The sequence below is a fragment of the Haemorhous mexicanus genome, chromosome 1 (assembly GCF_027477595.1).
Source record: "Haemorhous mexicanus isolate bHaeMex1 chromosome 1, bHaeMex1.pri, whole genome shotgun sequence".
NCBI classification, from domain to species: Eukaryota; Metazoa; Chordata; class Aves; order Passeriformes; family Fringillidae; genus Haemorhous; species Haemorhous mexicanus.
Window position 1 is genome coordinate 26,229,323 of NC_082341.1, and position 17,584 is coordinate 26,246,906.

The 17,584-nt window shown below is 36.8% G+C and overlaps 1 protein-coding gene across 1 annotated transcript in view; it reads left to right on the forward strand.

The window, feature by feature from the left end:
* The window catches only part of NXPH1 (neurexophilin 1), a 137,288-nt gene extending 122,264 nt beyond the window's left edge, over positions 1 to 15,024 (forward strand). Inside the window, exon 2 of the mRNA XM_059866383.1 lies at positions 13,131 to 15,024. Within this exon, the coding sequence (XP_059722366.1) occupies positions 13,131 to 13,892 (762 nt within the window). The 3' untranslated portion in view covers positions 13,893 to 15,024. The remainder of the gene's footprint in view (positions 1 to 13,130) is intronic.
* Positions 15,025 to 17,584: the final 2,560 nt, after the last annotated feature.

The following is a 17,584-nucleotide window of genomic DNA, read 5'->3' on the forward strand; positions in this document are numbered from 1 at the left end:
AGAATTTAGACAAAGAATGCCTGATTGTCCCTTAAACCTGAATTTTTTGTACTCCAAGAATATGAAACCAGGATCTTGAGAAAGCAATGAAGCCCAAACTTCTAAGGATTCCAGCTTAATTTTCCAGACTCCAGTGGTCTCTTTAAGTTTAGAAAAAGCCTTCTGGCAACCAAGATTTGCAGGTCTCAGTTTAGTCTAAGCCTGTTTTGGTAGACCAATTGAATATTTTTTACACACCTTAGAAGTTCTTGGGATACAAGGTCAGAGCAATAAATGTTATGTTTTTATTCTTCATGTAGGATAAGTTATGTAATTACATCACTACTTTATTACTCTGCAGTCATTTTGTTACTATGCAACTTGAAATATTTTTACCATCAGCATTTGGAGAAAGCTCATAGGTGTGTAGCACTATATTATAATTTGCCTGTAAGACTACATTTTTTCTAGTCACCCTGTCTAGAAATCCAGTGATAGATCAAGACCCTGGAACTAGCTTTGAGTGAGCTGGTAAACTGTAAATGCACTGCATTTGCATTAGAATTGCTGCAGTGTTTCTCTTTATGAGCTGAGTTAATACTTCTTGCTAATTGCAAATGTCTGGACCTTTTATGAAGGTTGAAGGCTGGGAAAGTCTCTGAAGGATTTATGAAACTGGTCCTCAAGTCTAGTTAAAAAAAATAGAAGTCTTTCTGTTATTTGAAGATGTTCAGCAAAAGTCGGCAGGCATAAAATAAATCCCAAAGATGTAAATTTACTAGACCTTGGACTGTCTTGTATTTAACTTGCTTCAGAACATCTTAATAAGAATTTAAACTGATGTATCAGAGCTACCCAGGAGAAGACACATGGTCCCCATAGACAAGTTCACAGTGCTGCTCATCCTAGAAGCTGGCACACTGGAGCAATATTCACGTATTCTCTTCCTAAGTTTTTTGTTACAGTGTGAAAAACTTAGCAATGAATAACCTCCTTCAACTTATGTGTCAATGCCCAAAGGACTCTTAACTCATCTCAATTTAAATTAATGACCTTAGTGATAGTATTAGCAATTGGACCATGGCTCTCATGAGCCAGCTATTTGCATATGGAATTTGATTAATCCTGCTGGCTATCAATTTTCACTTTTAATTAGGTGTGATACTACTGCAGGAGAAAATACAAGACTAGTATCAGGCAGCGACAATGTTGATTTTCTGTTGAGTATTCTATTCTGTTTGTTTGGCTGTGGTAAATTCCCTGACGTTATCTGTATGGATCAGCTCAGAGAGGTATCATAGACCTTAGAACAGGTCTGTGCAAGCTCAGTGATAGTCAGCACAAAGAAGCATCATGTAGATTTGTGGGAACCCAGGAAATTCCTCTAGCTGCCCTGGAGGGCTTGAGACCCTGCCCAGGAGGCTCAGACACCTTGGCACAGAGCCCAAGGCCCTGTGCCTTTGATTTAGCCCTTGAAAAAAACAATTGCCAACCTTTATATGAAGGATTACAAGCCTTAAGTAGAATGATAGTGAATTTATCACGAGGTGAAAAATTAGATTTTGGGGTTTTTAGAATGGAGGTTCAGGGGGCAAGATGGAGGGATATGGGCATTCCAGCCTTTCTCCTTCTTCTTCTTCTTGGCCTTCATCTTCTGCTGTGATGTTGGCATTTTTATATTAGTTTAGAGTAGAAGCTCACTGTCTAACATAGGTGATAAGTATTGGAAAGTAATTGTAAACATTGTATACATAGTTTTTAGTATAAAGACATAACACCGCCCCGGGGGCAGGCAGAGCGCCTCGGACTGTCTTGTTGAGCCGGCCTCGGCTAGACAAGAGAAAAAATTCTATAGATAAAGAACAATAAACAACCTTGAGACCGAGAACTGAAGAGCTCTGACTTTTCTTCAAAGCACCGGACTGGCAAAAGAGACTTTCTAACTCATCTCGGGGTCACTCTGACCAGCTAGAGACCCTGAGACATAGATTGAATGTAGTTTATAGGAGTTAATAGTTTATAGGATGTAGAGAAATTGGTTTATGGTATCCCCTTCCAGTACTCAGTAGCTCTACTCCTTTTCATGGCATAACAATCTCTTGTAATGCAGTGTCCAGGGTCACATAAAGACCAGCTCTGCAGGCAAGTGTGGCCAAGACTTTTATTGAGGCTGCTTGGTTTCCCTGCATCCTGACTGAGCAAGGGTACACTGATGATAGAATCCTGCTCAGACTTGGATCAAGACTAAATTTTGCCTGGATCTTGTAAATATGTAACATGTGGTGTCTCCTGATTTCCAACAGGCCAATCCATATTTCTTTGACATCTTTGCACTTTGGGAACATTGCAGCATGTTTGTGTATGTCATCGCCAGGAAAACAATGTTCAGCACTTGGCTTGCCTAGCAGAGCTGGTGCCCACATGCTGCTTACTGCTGAGCATACCCCTGTAAGAATTAGCAGACCTTGACAAAACCATCAAGAAAATCTCAATAAAAATTAATTGAATACACTTGCAATAGAATAGCTGCTTAATGCTTCTCTTACCAGAACAACAAAGAAATACACCTCTTTCCTCAGAAATGAATTTTATTAGCTGTTGATATCCACTGACCAAAAACACAAATGAGCAACTCTTATTGAACAAACACAGTTAGACAGGCAGTATGTTGCTGTATCTGGTTAAAATTCAAAGAAAAGAAACCCTTCTTCTTTGAGTTCACAAAAGACTTCTGAGAAGTTAGTACATGTATGCAGCAAGGGCATAAGGTGAAGATGAAGGCATAAAAGCTAGCAGGGATATGTCAAACTCTGAACACTGGAATAGCTTCCTCTATCTTTTTAAAATGCCTTTCCTGAAGTATTCAGCTGTTAGTAATCAATGAATAATAACTCATGGTGAAGAACCGGGAATTTTAATGAAAGGAATTTGTATTTTTGCTATAGAATTTCTTGTACTTCTGGGAGTCACCCCCCTCCCCCCCAAACATCTCATATATATATAAAATTCCTTTGTGTGGCAATGTGCACTCTGCCAACATCAGCGGGAGTTAAATCTCCTCAAACGACATCTTTGTTCAAATTCAGATTTCTAGGAAGCACCCATGAATATCTATGTGGAAAGTGACTCAGCTGCATCAACATTCCAATGTTTTTCTCTGCAAAAAATATAGCATCAGACATAGGAGCAACAAACTCTTTGGGTGGATTTAATTTTATTTAAATTTTGCATTGACTGGATGATTGGAAACTTCATGTAGAAAATGTTAACAGTGCACAGTGGTCCATTATATAGTACCAGAATATGTCAAGTTTTAATATTTTTCACTTTCTTCAGAAGATATGGCTACTCATATGATAATGGATATTTTCTACAGTGTGTTACACGAAAAGCAAACTATAGTGCAAATTTTGATTAAAATGTTGCTCTGTGGCCTTTCATATAAAATCTAATTTTATTTAATATTACTTTCTACATGTATGCAGAAAATGGCAAGCTAATATTAATAAAAGAAGGCTTACAGGAATGTGGAACAAGAACAATAGATCCCTGTCAAAATTTATTTACCTAGCTAGACTTTCATTTCAAAGTTAGCAGCACTCTGTGATACTGGCATAATACAGAGGTTTTAAAACTCTGTTAGACATTTTTAACCCACTTTAATTTATTCCATGGTAGTTTAATCCCCTGCTGAATGGGGATGGGGTGAATTTTCAAAAGTCATAATCCACTGAAGTAAAAAATCTGTAATGACAACATAGACAGCAGGCTTCAAGAGTTTAGTTTAAATTATTTCCAAAAATGTTGAACTTAGGGCAAGAGTTAATAGGATATTTCAGTTATATTTCAATCCTTTTCCAAATCTTTATACATTCACTTGCATCTTTGCCATCAGAAATACTTGGGCTCGATTTCTGTTCTTTTAAGGCAAAAACCAGAAAGCTGTGAAATTCTAATGTGAAGATTTTCACAGGGTAGTGTAACTCATTTGGTCCTTCAGTTCACAGAGTTTTATATGTGATAGCATATTTTCTAAACTGAAAGAGAAATGACATTTTACAAACTGAGCACCTTCCATTCTGTCTTAACTGGGCACAAAAATGAAATTAAGGTACATAATACCATACGTCTTCATCCTTCTGCTCCTCTAGGATTTTTATGATTGACTTTATTGGTGAAGATTCAGCCCACAAATTGATTGGGAGAAGTTCATGCATTTCCTATGTACTTGAAACCTACAATTTTATACTCTTCCTTGACTATACCTTTGGAGCTGCTTAGTTCTGGAAACAGCTGTAACTCAGACAACACCTTATTTTCTTTAACCAGGAAGCTCCTCTACTGCCAGCCATAGATGATTACAGCTTTGCCTGCCTCAGCAGCCAGGCACCAAACCTCTGCCTGAACCCCACAGGAAAAATGCTGCCTCTCTCCTAGGTTTTGTTGTGTCATGCTGGACCAGATTTTGGGTGGTATCAGATAAAGCTGGCAGGTGACTTGTTCCAAACAACAGGATGAGAAAATTCTGAGGGTCTGAAGTAGAGATGAGGTGGTAGAGTGTTTCACATGGTAGAAGATTCCTACAGAAATAGACAAGTGCTTGTAAGTGATATTTATTGAGAATGAAGAAATTCATAGCCCCACCTGCAACTTCATAGCCCAACCTGCAAGAAGTCTTTGATCTTCAAAGGCTTGAAAATGAAAGATATTTTCTGGTAAAAATAGTATATTCTTCTCATTTTGCATTTCTTGATAAAGTCAACATTTAGCCATTGTTGAATGCATGGTGCAGGACCAGATAGACTTCCATTTTGACTTGCTAATTCTTTCAAGCTCTTAAATTAAATAGATAATGGCAAGAATTTCCTTTTTACTTTTTGTCCTCTAAAAGCTATGTGTTTGGAGAGAAAACAATGAGTTGTCTTCTTTGAAAACAACAGTGATAGCAGTGCCTGTCTTCACTCCTACTTTCCAGGAAAAGGGCAGAACAAGCTATAGGCCTGTTGTGGTTCTGTGATTTTGGTTCTTGGTTCAAAGGTCCCAGTCTTATCCAGGCAGATAGAGGAGCCTAGATGCTTAATTCTGAGTCTGATTTCCACTCTGAAAGTTTGTGAAAGAATAAAGAAAATCTTTCTATATATCTGACTGTCACAGGGGAGAAGGCAGCCCTGGCAGAATGAAAAAAAGGAGGAAGAGAAAAATATCCATTAGAATGCTGCTACTAGAAGAAGTGTCTCTGTAATTACAATCTAAGTCTGATTGATTTACAGCACCTATCTGTCTCAGATGACTAAACACTTCTTAAAAGCCTGCTTACTAAACAATTCTTAACAACTAAACAAATCACTAGTGAACAAAACAGGATCAAGAGGACTAATTTTTCAGATTCTAAATACTTGTGAAAATCTTTCATGTGCTTAAATCAAACTCAAAAGATAACAGAATAGTACAAATCTACACTGTTTCTTACAGGAAACCTCCAGATGGGGAATTTCCTATATCTAAAAGGAGGACCAATACTAGCAAGTGTGCATACCTTGCTGTATGAGCACCATATCACTTCATCAGCTTCAGCATGCTTACAGATGTACAGGGACAAGTGCACTTCAGCAAGACTGGAGAATTTCAGAAGGCATTTACACAGAGCATTCATGGCCCTGCTTCCAGCCTGCAGCCTTTGGGTTCCCTCCACAGAATTGACTCCAGGGCAAGTTATGCACCATAGGTCAGATTGTTCTTAGTTACTATTGGGTCACTCAGTGAAGCACTTTTATTCAATTTGGAAAGTTCATCAACATTCATGGAGGTAGAGGACACAATCCATTCTGTTTCTCTCTTGATAATGGCATAGGCCTAGAATTCCAGGTGAATGAAAAGATCAGTGAATCCCACCCAAGATCATGGTCTGGAACTGGCAATGGCTATGATATAATTAAGGACCTAACAGCTGGCAGCCAATCAGATTCTTTATCTGTCTTTTACCATTCACAGGGCTTGTGGCAATGTCACAGCTTAGCCCACAGTCCAGGAATGCAAGGGAGAGGAAATGAAACTCTAATTCTTAAGGATTTTTATTGTGCTTAAGGTGCTTTATTTCTTGAAATTGTTTGAGACTAGCTAGTTTTCAGATTTATTTATAATGTAACTTTCATTTTGTAGAAAGCACTGTAAAATTGTAATTTTTGCTAGCTTTTTTCTTTTGCAGAACAGCAATTCCAATATTTTGTGATAACAACTGTTAAGAATTATAATGCACCTAAACAAAGCCGTGTTGCTACTCTTTTATTAGTATCCTCATCTTTCTGTGGGTACAAATTTTCTAATTAGTCTTTGATTCTTAGTCAGATCTCAAAGAGATATCAACTGATACAGGCACTGTATATAATTTCAATGATGGTAAATTTCACTGAATTTATATCAGCTGTTGTCAGCTGAATTTATATCAGCTTCTTGTCTTGCATAACTGCTGTTGCGTGAATGATGAAAAAAGCTCAGGTAGCTACATTTTTATTTTAACAAGGGCAATTTGAAGCAAGAATGATAGCTCATAGATTAAAACCAGAAAAATACAGAATTTAAAGCTGACCTGAGCAGAATTGATAGAAATATTCTGAATTTTGTGATTCCTGAGGATGTTCTTTAGAAAAATTGCAGTAACAGTGTACGTTAAGTTCAATTTCTTAACCTAAAGATAAGAAAAAAACCCTACATTCCCTCTGTTTTCTGTGCGGCAACAAATTATCATTTTTTTATGCTTAAATGAATGATCCAAAGTGGTTACTTTAGAAAATATTATAAAAGCTTCAGATGCTTCTTTTTATATGGTCAATAATCAATTCAGTGACCAAACTCAAATAAAATACTTTGAATAAGTAGAGAAAAAAGACTGAAAAAATAATGGAAGGCCATATTTGCCATCATACAGGACCGTGGTTGTGCCACATTCTGAATACCGTGTACCATTCTAGTCTCCTCATTTTAAAAACAGAACTGGGAGTGGAGAAGGACAAAAAGGAAATTCAAAGATATAGGTATAGAACAACTTATGTACAGGGATTATTTGCATGATTCAGGAGGCTTTCGGTGCTGGAAAGGAGATCAATATCTGATTACTATTATGAATGGATATAGTTGATGCATGTACTAGTCAGCTAGAGGGAGGCTTCCTCATGCAGCTAGGAATCATCAAATTTTCCACTCAGTGGTATTTGTAGAAAAAATACTTAAAGCATAGCAACAAAGAGAAGTAATGAGGAGCAAGGGAAGTTTGGATAGAGACAGAATTTTCCACATGAAGGGTTCTTCAAAGAAAGTGTCAGGAATCAGGTACAAAACAAGCCATAGGAGGAAACAGATCTGTGGAACTCATTGCAGAAGTATCTTATGAGTGATAAAAGTTTGTAAAGTGCCAAAGTGATCTAATGCACAGAAGATCAGTCTGTTTAGAGTTACTGAAACAGAAATCTTATTTGTTCGTAGATTTCTATGTGTGATAGCATAATATTGTAAAATTGAAAGGGAAATAATGAAATGGAAAACATACACAGCAACAACATCTAGCAGAGGAAACTGGAATTATTGGACAGTTGGAAAGAAATTAGGGGTCTATAATACACTTGCACGTTCTTGCAAGGCATCTGCAAGGCACTTTCATGTTCTTCTCCAGACATGTCTTATAGTTGCTGTTAGAGACGACATGATTTTTCTAAATGAGTCTTTGTTTTGATCCTGCATAGCCACTTTTGAGTTCTCATTTGATGCAGTAGATCAGGGGTTACTGTACTGTTTGTCAGACTCAGATGAGTTTGCAGATTTTTTTGAATGACCAACACACATCCTTACTCTTTTCATGTTGTGCAGCAAGAAGATTTGTAAGTTAAAACCAGAGAGGCCTGTTTCTGTGAAATATCCATGTATGTGGTTTTCTGTTTTCATCCTTCCTTTCCAAAGTGTCCATTTAAGAGGTAAAAGTCCTTCAGTGTGTTTCACTCTCTCCCAATATAATAATATCTCCATTAATTTGCATCCTCAGTTTCTTTATTACCAAATACCTGTAGAATATTGACTTTTACCTTTCTGGGAATTATTCACTGAAAAAAATATTTCCATGCCACTGGTAACTTCATACAATGTGTAGGCAACTGCAGGAAGAAAAATGGATCTAAATGGAAGAGTAAACTTTGTCTTGTTTTCCCTCCACCCATTGCATAAATAGGATTGTTATAAGGACACTGGATGCAGTGGCAACTTTCTGTGTGCTGCCCTGCCTTGATAATGATCCAGCTTATTGTAATGTCCATCAATACTCTCCTGCCTTTGCTGTCTCTGAGATATCTTACCAAGGAAAGAAAATTCTGAATTCTTTTATACAGAGCATTTGTAAGCAAAGCGCTGCCAAGTTCTTACAGTGCTATGCCAATAAAAACAGTCTTGGTTTTTGATTAGTTATTTACCTGAAGAGAGAGATTTTCCACCTTGAGTATTTGTTTGTTTGCATTTTCATTTGCTCCAAAGTAGTCATATGTTCAGAGAAATAAATGCATAATTTCTAAACCAATACAGTAATTATAGGTAATGAAATGTAGTAGAGCTGGAATAAAAGTAAAAAAGTGAGAAATCAAGATACATTCTGTACATTTTTGAATTAATATTTTTAAAAAACTCAAATTGATCAGTCTTAAATTAATGTAATATAACCTATGGTTGATTTTACACTGAGAAGAGGACCTAAATCACCAATTGAGGCCTTCATGGTTTCTTGAAATTCCTTTTTAGCTTCATTTTCTCTGCTCCAAATGTTAAGGTTTGACTTGGCAAAGAATTCATGGCTCAGTGTCTTGAAAGAGAACTCCAGAATTTCTGAGATAAATAAGCTGCCGATCCTTTAGGAAATCCTAAAAGAACTGTTTTAATTAAAGAACTATATTCATTAAAATATGCTTAATGAAGCTAAACATTAAAAAAAATCATCCTCAAAACATAGGATACGAAATGAATGGAGTATTCTATTTTAATACATTAAAAAATTGTTTACAGATCAATTCCTGTGTTGTTTTAATGATGTTTTCTGGTATTATGCCGGATGAAATCACTGTCTTTTCTTTTTCAAAGAAGAAGTAGAAGAAATGGAATAACAATTTGTCAGTATTTGTTGGAGAAGAGTTGCCAGGCAGTAGTAAAAGCTCCTGGTGCCTTTTCGGTATCAGTAGACTTTGCTAGGTACTAGGAAATCCATACTCCAGTAAAAGTACAAGGCCAGAACCAAATATCAGTCTGCCATGCTCAATAAGTGCTTTTCCAATGACACTTGTAGCACTAGATAAGCACTTCTAAATTTTTTTGCTCCTTACTATTTTTCTATACAAACATTTCTGCCATCATCATCATTCAGAACCACTTCTGGCTATGCAGTCATGGAGGAAATCCCCCTACTCAGCCCTTTTGCAGCACTGATTTATTGCACTGCAGTGGTGTTTTGGGTTGACACTGGTGAGCAGCTAAGCACCTCACAGCTCTTTTTTCACTTTCCCCCTTTCCCCAGTGGGACGGGGAAGAGGAACGGAAAAATAACAGTGAGAAACCTTGGGAGTCAAGATAAAGAAAAGTTTAATAACTGAAGGATAACTATAAGAAGAAGAAAGAAAAGAAGAAAATGAACGAGAACTAGTGATGCAAAGGCAACACTCAACATACAATCTACTCTAGAGTGTAGAATGATGACCAACCAGTTCCTGAACAAAAGATGGCTACCTCCTCTAAACCCTCCCATCTTTTAATTGCTAAGCATGCTGCTACATATTATGGAATATCTCTGTTGAATTCAGGTTCTCTGCTCAGTTGTGTCCATTCCCAATCTGTTGTACACCTCCCCAGCCTATTCACTTGAGAGGCTGAGAGAGAAACAGCCTCGGTGCTTTACTGTTCAGCCAGAGCTAGAACATAAGCGTGTTACCAGCATTTGGATCAAAAGTCTCAACCACAGCACCATATAAGCTTCTATGAAGAAAATGTACTCCTTTCTAGACAGAGCCATTAAAATGGGGCCAAAGGTTTCAATGTTTCATCTAGGAGTGACACTTGGCTATGGAAAAGGAGGCAAAACTGGTTATAGTAAACTAATAGATAAAGTAGAGTATGCAAGTTTCTGAACTATATGTAGGCATCCTCGAGGAAGAGGACAAAAAACACCATAGAATTTAGGCTTCTTCATGTTTTATTAGTTGGCTCTTTTTCCATGAACCCCTAAAATAGGTCTGTGTTTAATCTTCACAATACTAAGTGCAAAACCTTGCCCTTTTGCATGCTCTTTCTTGTATTATTGCAACCTTGTGTTTGGGAAGAAGAGAGATTGAAGAAAACTGAATCAGTTCATGTGAAAGAACTGCTGCATTTGCAGAAATTCTATTACACAGCAATGCTCTGTGTTATTGGGCGTGTGAGTCTCTGAGGATACTTTCTGTAGCATATAGTATGCTAGCAGTATATGAAAAAGCAGTTGGATGGAAAATGTTAGTGAAGCACAATGAAGTCTAGAGCTTTTTTTATTAATGCTTGTGGGCTTTTTTTTTAGTGGTAACACAGACTCTTGAGTAGGAAGGACAGGTTCAGGCCTTTGCTCACGAATGCCACCAGTTACCCACACTGAAAATCAAAAACAGAGGTCTCAGGACTAACTGCACAGCCAGAAATCTTTCAAGTATTACAAAATCAATGACAGTAACAATCAGTTGTATCTGTTAAATTGGATATGAAGCAGTATGGAATGCATCTAGCCCAAATCATCAATTTCCGTGAAATACGCTGGCTTTCAAAAAACCACGTAAAGGATCAGTCATCAATCATTTCAAAAAATTCCCTTCCTCTCCTGAATCTTCAGTTTCACATATCTGAAAGAAAGCAGAGACATATTTATTTTCAAGGTTTTTAAACTCTTAAATATTGTTGCATGGAACTGGTAGTCTAATCCGATGAAATGTAAATCATTAGATGAAGAGAGGAAAACAAAGGACAAACAAACTGTAAGCAGAGAAAATGAGAGTAGAAGCAGTCTGTATCCTTGCTGGTTTGCTAGCTCTGCTAGATAACTGCTTAGACTCATTGTGGCTTGACAGATTCATTCTAGACAGGCACATTTTTCCTTTTAACCATATTTCTTTTCTTATTTTGCCCTCCTTCCCCATATGCCATAGAAAAAAAAATATTCTGAGTCTCTTTCTCCCTGTGACATCCTCATTGCTGCTTCATTAACCAGTGCACCATCAGTGCATTTTATTATAGCTTCTCTCCTGGCCTACTGTGTTATTGCTAAGATGCAGCTATGAACTGGCTATCAAAATGCTAGTCTGTGTTTTAATCCTTCTGTCCATTTGAAAGAGAAGGAAGTTGTCTCTTTGGAAAAATCCTGAATTAAATCCATATTTTATCTATTATCCTTACTGGCCCCATATGAAATGGATTGGGCGGGTATAGTGTAGGATGTGACAGATTTATTTACCTATTTAGTTGCTGTAAAAGGCTGAGGAAATATCTCCTGTGTGATCAGTGTATTAAAACAATTTAGACTGATTTTATCTATGTGCCTTCAAATGACCTTGGAAAACTACTGAAGCTAATGAAAGTGTGTTTCAATTTCATGATTGTTAAGAAATGAAAAGGCCATGCTGTGATAGATATCCTTTGTGACATATACCTCCAGTTGTACCAGTAGGGAGGGGACATGATTTAAATACTTTCTGGTTTCCAATGGGTTTCCTAGGTATGGAATGCACTCAATTCATTTTTAGGTGAAGAGAAAAATATAACTGCAAGTATGATAGAAGCACATAAATCAGTGCCAGAACACAGAGAAATAAAACAGGCATATCTGGAATCTCATATGTAGCCATGAAAAGGAAAACAAGAAACTTGATGGCCTCTTCAGAGCAGTGCAAATGTTAAAAAATTGGGCAGTGTGTGTCGTGCAAATTTTAGGGGGAATGGGACTACACATGTTGTCAGTCCCTTTCCATTCACCCTGCACAAATTCCAGCCCTCCCAGGTACGCTCTGTCAGAGCTCTCTGCCAGTGCTGCATGTTAGACAGCTGCGAGCCTGCATCTGTTCTCTGTTTTCCACTCAATTAAAGCAAAGAGAAAAAAATATAAATAAGACAAATTGCTCTGACAGTAAATTTTGTGAAAAACTGTGTCTGAAAGATGAGATTTTGTAGGAATTTGCTACAAGATCTTCTGTTCTTTTAAAATGTGATTTTGCAGGGTTTTTTATTACTGCTTTTAAAGTGGTGCCTCTATTTTTTTTTTTTTTTTTTTTTTTGTAAATATACAAAAAGCTTTCTGTCTTACACAGATCTTTATTTAATTTGGGGAGGAAATGGTGAAAAAAGAAGCAAAGCAAGAAAGGAGAAATGCTTGTCTTAGTAGATACAGATGAGGGAAGCGAGTAGTTGGTCTGTAAGGGTTTGTTAGAAAAGGCTGTGACTCCTCCTGCATTAACTGATGTGGAGTACACTGTATGTACAGCTGTCAACTCAAAAATCATTTAAATTTTCATTATTCTGTCATTAACATTGTAGTTGTGACTGAAGATCCCTGTCAAGAACATAGACCAATGAGTATTCATAAAAGGAATAGGGAAATTGTATTATTATTATTAGATTCATAATGACATGGACTCCAAGCATGGTCAGGCTGGCACCACCAAGACAGCACCCTGACAGTGGACTCCAGGGGCAGCAAAAGTAAATGAATGTGTCTCTGAGGGTGGAAGACACAGCAACCTTGCAGAGTGAACATTCAAGCATGAACACTTCACTCTGAGATGCCACATAAAGCCTGAAAGATGACAAGATGGTGTAACTCAGTTTTTGTTACTCACTCATCACTTACAGACGTCATAACAGACAAATAATGTGAATTTCTGTGATTAAATCTGAAGGCCAATTAAAAAAAACTGGCAAAGAATTGAGTAATAACTACTTGGAAAGTATAGGAAAACAGATATTTTGGTTTACTGAGTAGAGAGGTACACTTTAATCTCTCAAAAAATATTTCTCTATGAGTAAGAAATCTGGTTATTTTGGTCTCAGGTAGAAATGATGGGGTTTGTATCACATATCTCAATATATTGTTTCTTTCTTCTTCCCTTCTTTTTCAGGTTACCTGTGCAAATTTAACAAATGGAGGAAAAACAGAACTTCTAAAATCAGGAAGCTCCAAATCCACACTAAAGCACATATGGACAGAAAGCAGCAAAGACTTGTCCATCAGCCGACTGCTGTCACAGACTTTTCGTGGAAAGGAAAATGATACAGATTTGGACCTGCGATACGATGCCCCAGAAACTTATTCTGAGCAAGATCTCTGGGACTGGCTGAGGAACTCCACAGATCTGCAAGAGCCTCGGCCCAGAGCAAAGAGACGGCCCATCGTCAAGACTGGGAAATTTAAGAAAATGTTTGGCTGGGGAGATTTTCATTCCAACATCAAGACTGTGAAGCTAAATCTGTTAATAACAGGGAAAATCGTTGACCATGGCAATGGGACGTTTAGTGTTTACTTCAGGCATAACTCCACTGGTCAAGGGAATGTATCTGTGAGCCTAGTGCCCCCTACAAAAATAGTGGAATTTGACTTGGCACAACAGACAGTGATTGATGCCAAAGATTCCAAGTCCTTTAACTGTCGAATCGAGTACGAAAAGGTTGACAAGGCTACCAAGAATACACTCTGCAACTATGACCCTTCAAAAACCTGTTATCAGGAGCAGACCCAGAGCCACGTGTCATGGCTCTGCTCCAAGCCCTTTAAAGTAATCTGTATTTACATTTCCTTTTATAGTACAGATTATAAACTAGTACAGAAGGTGTGTCCTGATTACAACTACCACAGTGACACACCCTACTTCCCTTCAGGGTGAGGACCAACTTGTGTCTGAGACTGAAGCCTGGGGAATAAAAGAGGTCGAATAACAGGGCTGTAACCTCAAGGAAGAAGGCCACATCTATTGCCTGGAATGTGTCTACCTGCTGCTGCTGATGTCAAATGGCTGCAAATATGTTAGTGGAAAACAATCTAATGTAATTTTTGCCCAGTCAGCTCCATGTATCCATCTAGGTGTAAATCACTATGGATTTGAAATAAAACCATGCACATACACAGAGACACACACGCACACTTTTCTGCTCACATTATTGAGATTCCTGTTAAGAAATCTTTCATTGTCTGACATCTGAGGATTCAGCATAACCTATCATCAAGCAAAATGGATTAACTAGACAGTACAAGGTTTCTAAGGCAGACTGTTATGGAAATCTCCTTGAAAGTCCTTTGAGTACATGCCAATCAATAATCCCCACTCATGCATTCTACTGCTTGGAGCAGCTGTACTGGTAAATAATACTGTAGGAATAAGTACTTGTTAAAATGGGGAAAAAGTGTGTTTAGAGTTCAGTATTCCGTATTATATGAACACAGCAAAGTGTCGTGACTTTTCCCAGCACACAGTAGGCACATTCAAGGTGGTGTTGGTGGCTCTTTTTCCATGGAGCAAGCCTGTTTCTAGTAAAGATGGGCAAGCATTTGGAATTTACATGTGAGCAGACTTTCTGGTTTAATGTTTCTCTGACTCTTTAAGCTCTGATTCTTTAAACTTGTTAGAGTTTAGGCCAGCTAAACTACTTAAAAACTGGAATTGATCTCTAAGAAGGAAAATGCCTGGCGGAGAACATGTAAGTTATAAGTGGCTGTCTTATCTTTATTACAAAATATTGTAACAAATTCAATATCCTAGTCTTCATTTGTATGAATGGTTTGTATTGTACATAATTTAACCAGTGTTATTTGAGCTGCTTATTAATATTAACTTGTAATTGTCTCTCTGCTTGTTATTGTTTAAAACAATCAAGGAAATGAGGAATCCATTTTATCAATGTAGCTGTAAACTCCATTAAAAGACAGAACTATGTACAAAGCATTTATTCAGCTGAAGTATTGTTGAAAGCTATACATATACAACATTACAGTCTGTCTGTATTTAGATATTTTATTTCCAGAGGAAAAAAATGAACTGTACATAAAAATAAAAAATCTTAAAGTTGAGTTTCAATATGTACTGTGTAGATAGTAGTTTAAATAGTTCTGACAAGCAGGTAATACTCCAAGTCTAATATGATTTTCAATATTGTCCCTTTACATATGTACATATATAGACATCTATTTATGAATTTGTGTGTGTGCATATTTGTGTGTGTATAAGTACATGTGTGTGTGTGAGTGTGCAAATACATATATATGTTGAATACATGAAACTTTCTTGAGCCCTTTTCCTAGCAAGCAGATCATATTACTGAAAGTCTTGCTAGTTCAAGCAGAAGCCCCCACTCCGATAAGAAATTTCAGGTGCAGGGCTTTGTTTAAAATGAGTCATTATAATTTAGAAGTGGGAAAACATAGAGCCACTCTCTGTGTACAAAGGCCTGTCTTTGCCTTAATTCTAGCCTCCTGTGAGGTCCTGATCTCTATGGAATGAAGAGATCCCTTTTTATTGTATTAGGAATTTTCTTCCTGTAAGAAAAAGCTCATAGCTTTTTTATATGTATATTTTTTGTGGATAGTGGCATACTTTACCCCCAACATCCAGAAAACCAGCAACTGCAAGAAGTCCTTGCCTAAAAGAAGGCTGCCCAAAGAACTCAGTATTTCATATCATATCTTTCAGAATTATCATTCCTGGAAATGTTTTCTTTCCCCTTCCACCCTTGCCCCCATGTTCTGTGCTCTTAGGTCACAGCTGCAGATGCAAATGCAGGTCACCTTCTCCAGAATCCCAATAAACACGCCACTAGTGTTTCAAGAACAGAAAAGTTCAAAGTAACTACCAGTTGAGGACCTCTTTTGCTGAAATGTGCAGAACCTAAATGAGAATGGAACAAAGCAAATGGATAATGTTATTGAAAGTAAATGTTTTCCCACTGATGTACCGCTAGGAGACTTTCATATTATTATTGCTTTGGCTTCTTTGAATAGATATGCCAGTGGGAATTTCTTTATTGTGTATGACATTTCCCAGGACAAAATTGTGGCCCCAGACCATGTCTAGGTTTGGAGAGAGAAATTTTCCAACCTATGTAGTCCATATTCTGATCTCATTCAGGAATATGCTGGCACATTTTTTCTTTTTCTTTTAACAGGGATCGTGATTTAATTGGTAGTATTTATCCCTTGTGCTCTATGAAAAGTAATTGTTATGAATAGAAACCATAAATTTATTTGTGTTGTTGCCAATAGTTAGATCTTGGGTCTATTAAATCAATGGAAATTTTGCTATTGATTTCAATATAAATTTCCATTTAATAGTATGTAGAATTTCGTTGTTAAATATAATCAATAGTCTTAGCAATCTGTATTACAATTGAGCATTATATGGTTCGTTTATATTCCTGGAAAATTGATGTGAAATACTATTGCTGGTACAGTTTAATTATTTTCTATATTTTCTAAAACTTCTCATAAATATATGGAACATATACATTCCATTCATATATAAATATTTTTCCACTTTTCAGGTAGCATCCATACAAAAAGGAACTATTCATCATGCAATATTTGATCCTATTAATTGTGGTTGTTGGTATTTTATCTGTCTCTGTCACAGTCATTCATTCTATTAATTAGTCTAAGCCTTTGAAGAATTTGCTATTCTTCATAAGCATTGTTGAGTTTGAACTTGAAAGAGTTCTTTTGGTGATTGAGTTGTGAAACAGTGACCTAATACCAGAACAGATAATGTATTACTTAGGTGCTAGTTCATTGCATTTCATTCAATCTATCTGGGGAATATTTTGTGTTTACTAACTTTGTTAAAGAATGATTTTGGTTTTGTCATTTGGAAAAGGATTTTAATGAACATGAATGTGTTAAGTCAGTTAAACAATGTATGTATGAGTGTCTGAGTCTTGCACACAAACAATGCCTTAACGGAGTGCTAGGCCAGGCAAATGTTGCCACACTATAGCTCACTAATTCTAGGAGTAATAAAGATGTATATCTCTAAAGGTATATTTTTAGGATTAAAGAAGATTAAGTTACTTATTTTTAAGAAGTGAAGAGACTGTTTCTGTTCACCCTTTATTTTTAAACTTTTAAGTGTTGCTTTGGCTCTTATTTTCACTTCATAGAGAATCGCAGATAGAGATATTTTAATGGAATCAATTATTTCTGGTGGAAAAATACATGGATCATGCACTTGAGCAAGTATCAGTATATTAAAATTGCCCTGCATGGATCAGTGATATTATTTATGCGTCAGTTCCTGTGCTTTTGAAAAAAGGAGTCCAAGATCTAGGCAATGGATGGTTTGTAAAAAAACCTGCAAAAATCACTGATCAAAGTTCTAAACAGTGGTGGTGATCTGTAAGGCTTTCACTTGTTAATTTCACCAAAATATTTCAGCCTGGGGCAGAAAATTTATTATCTTCTCTCCTTATGAAATCACCTGTAAAATTTTATCCCTTTTTCCCTTCTTCCCCTTACACTGATAGTAAGCAAACTAATAAATTCATCTTTACACAGATATTGTTTTTCAAAGTTTGCTCTTACTTAAAAAGGAAT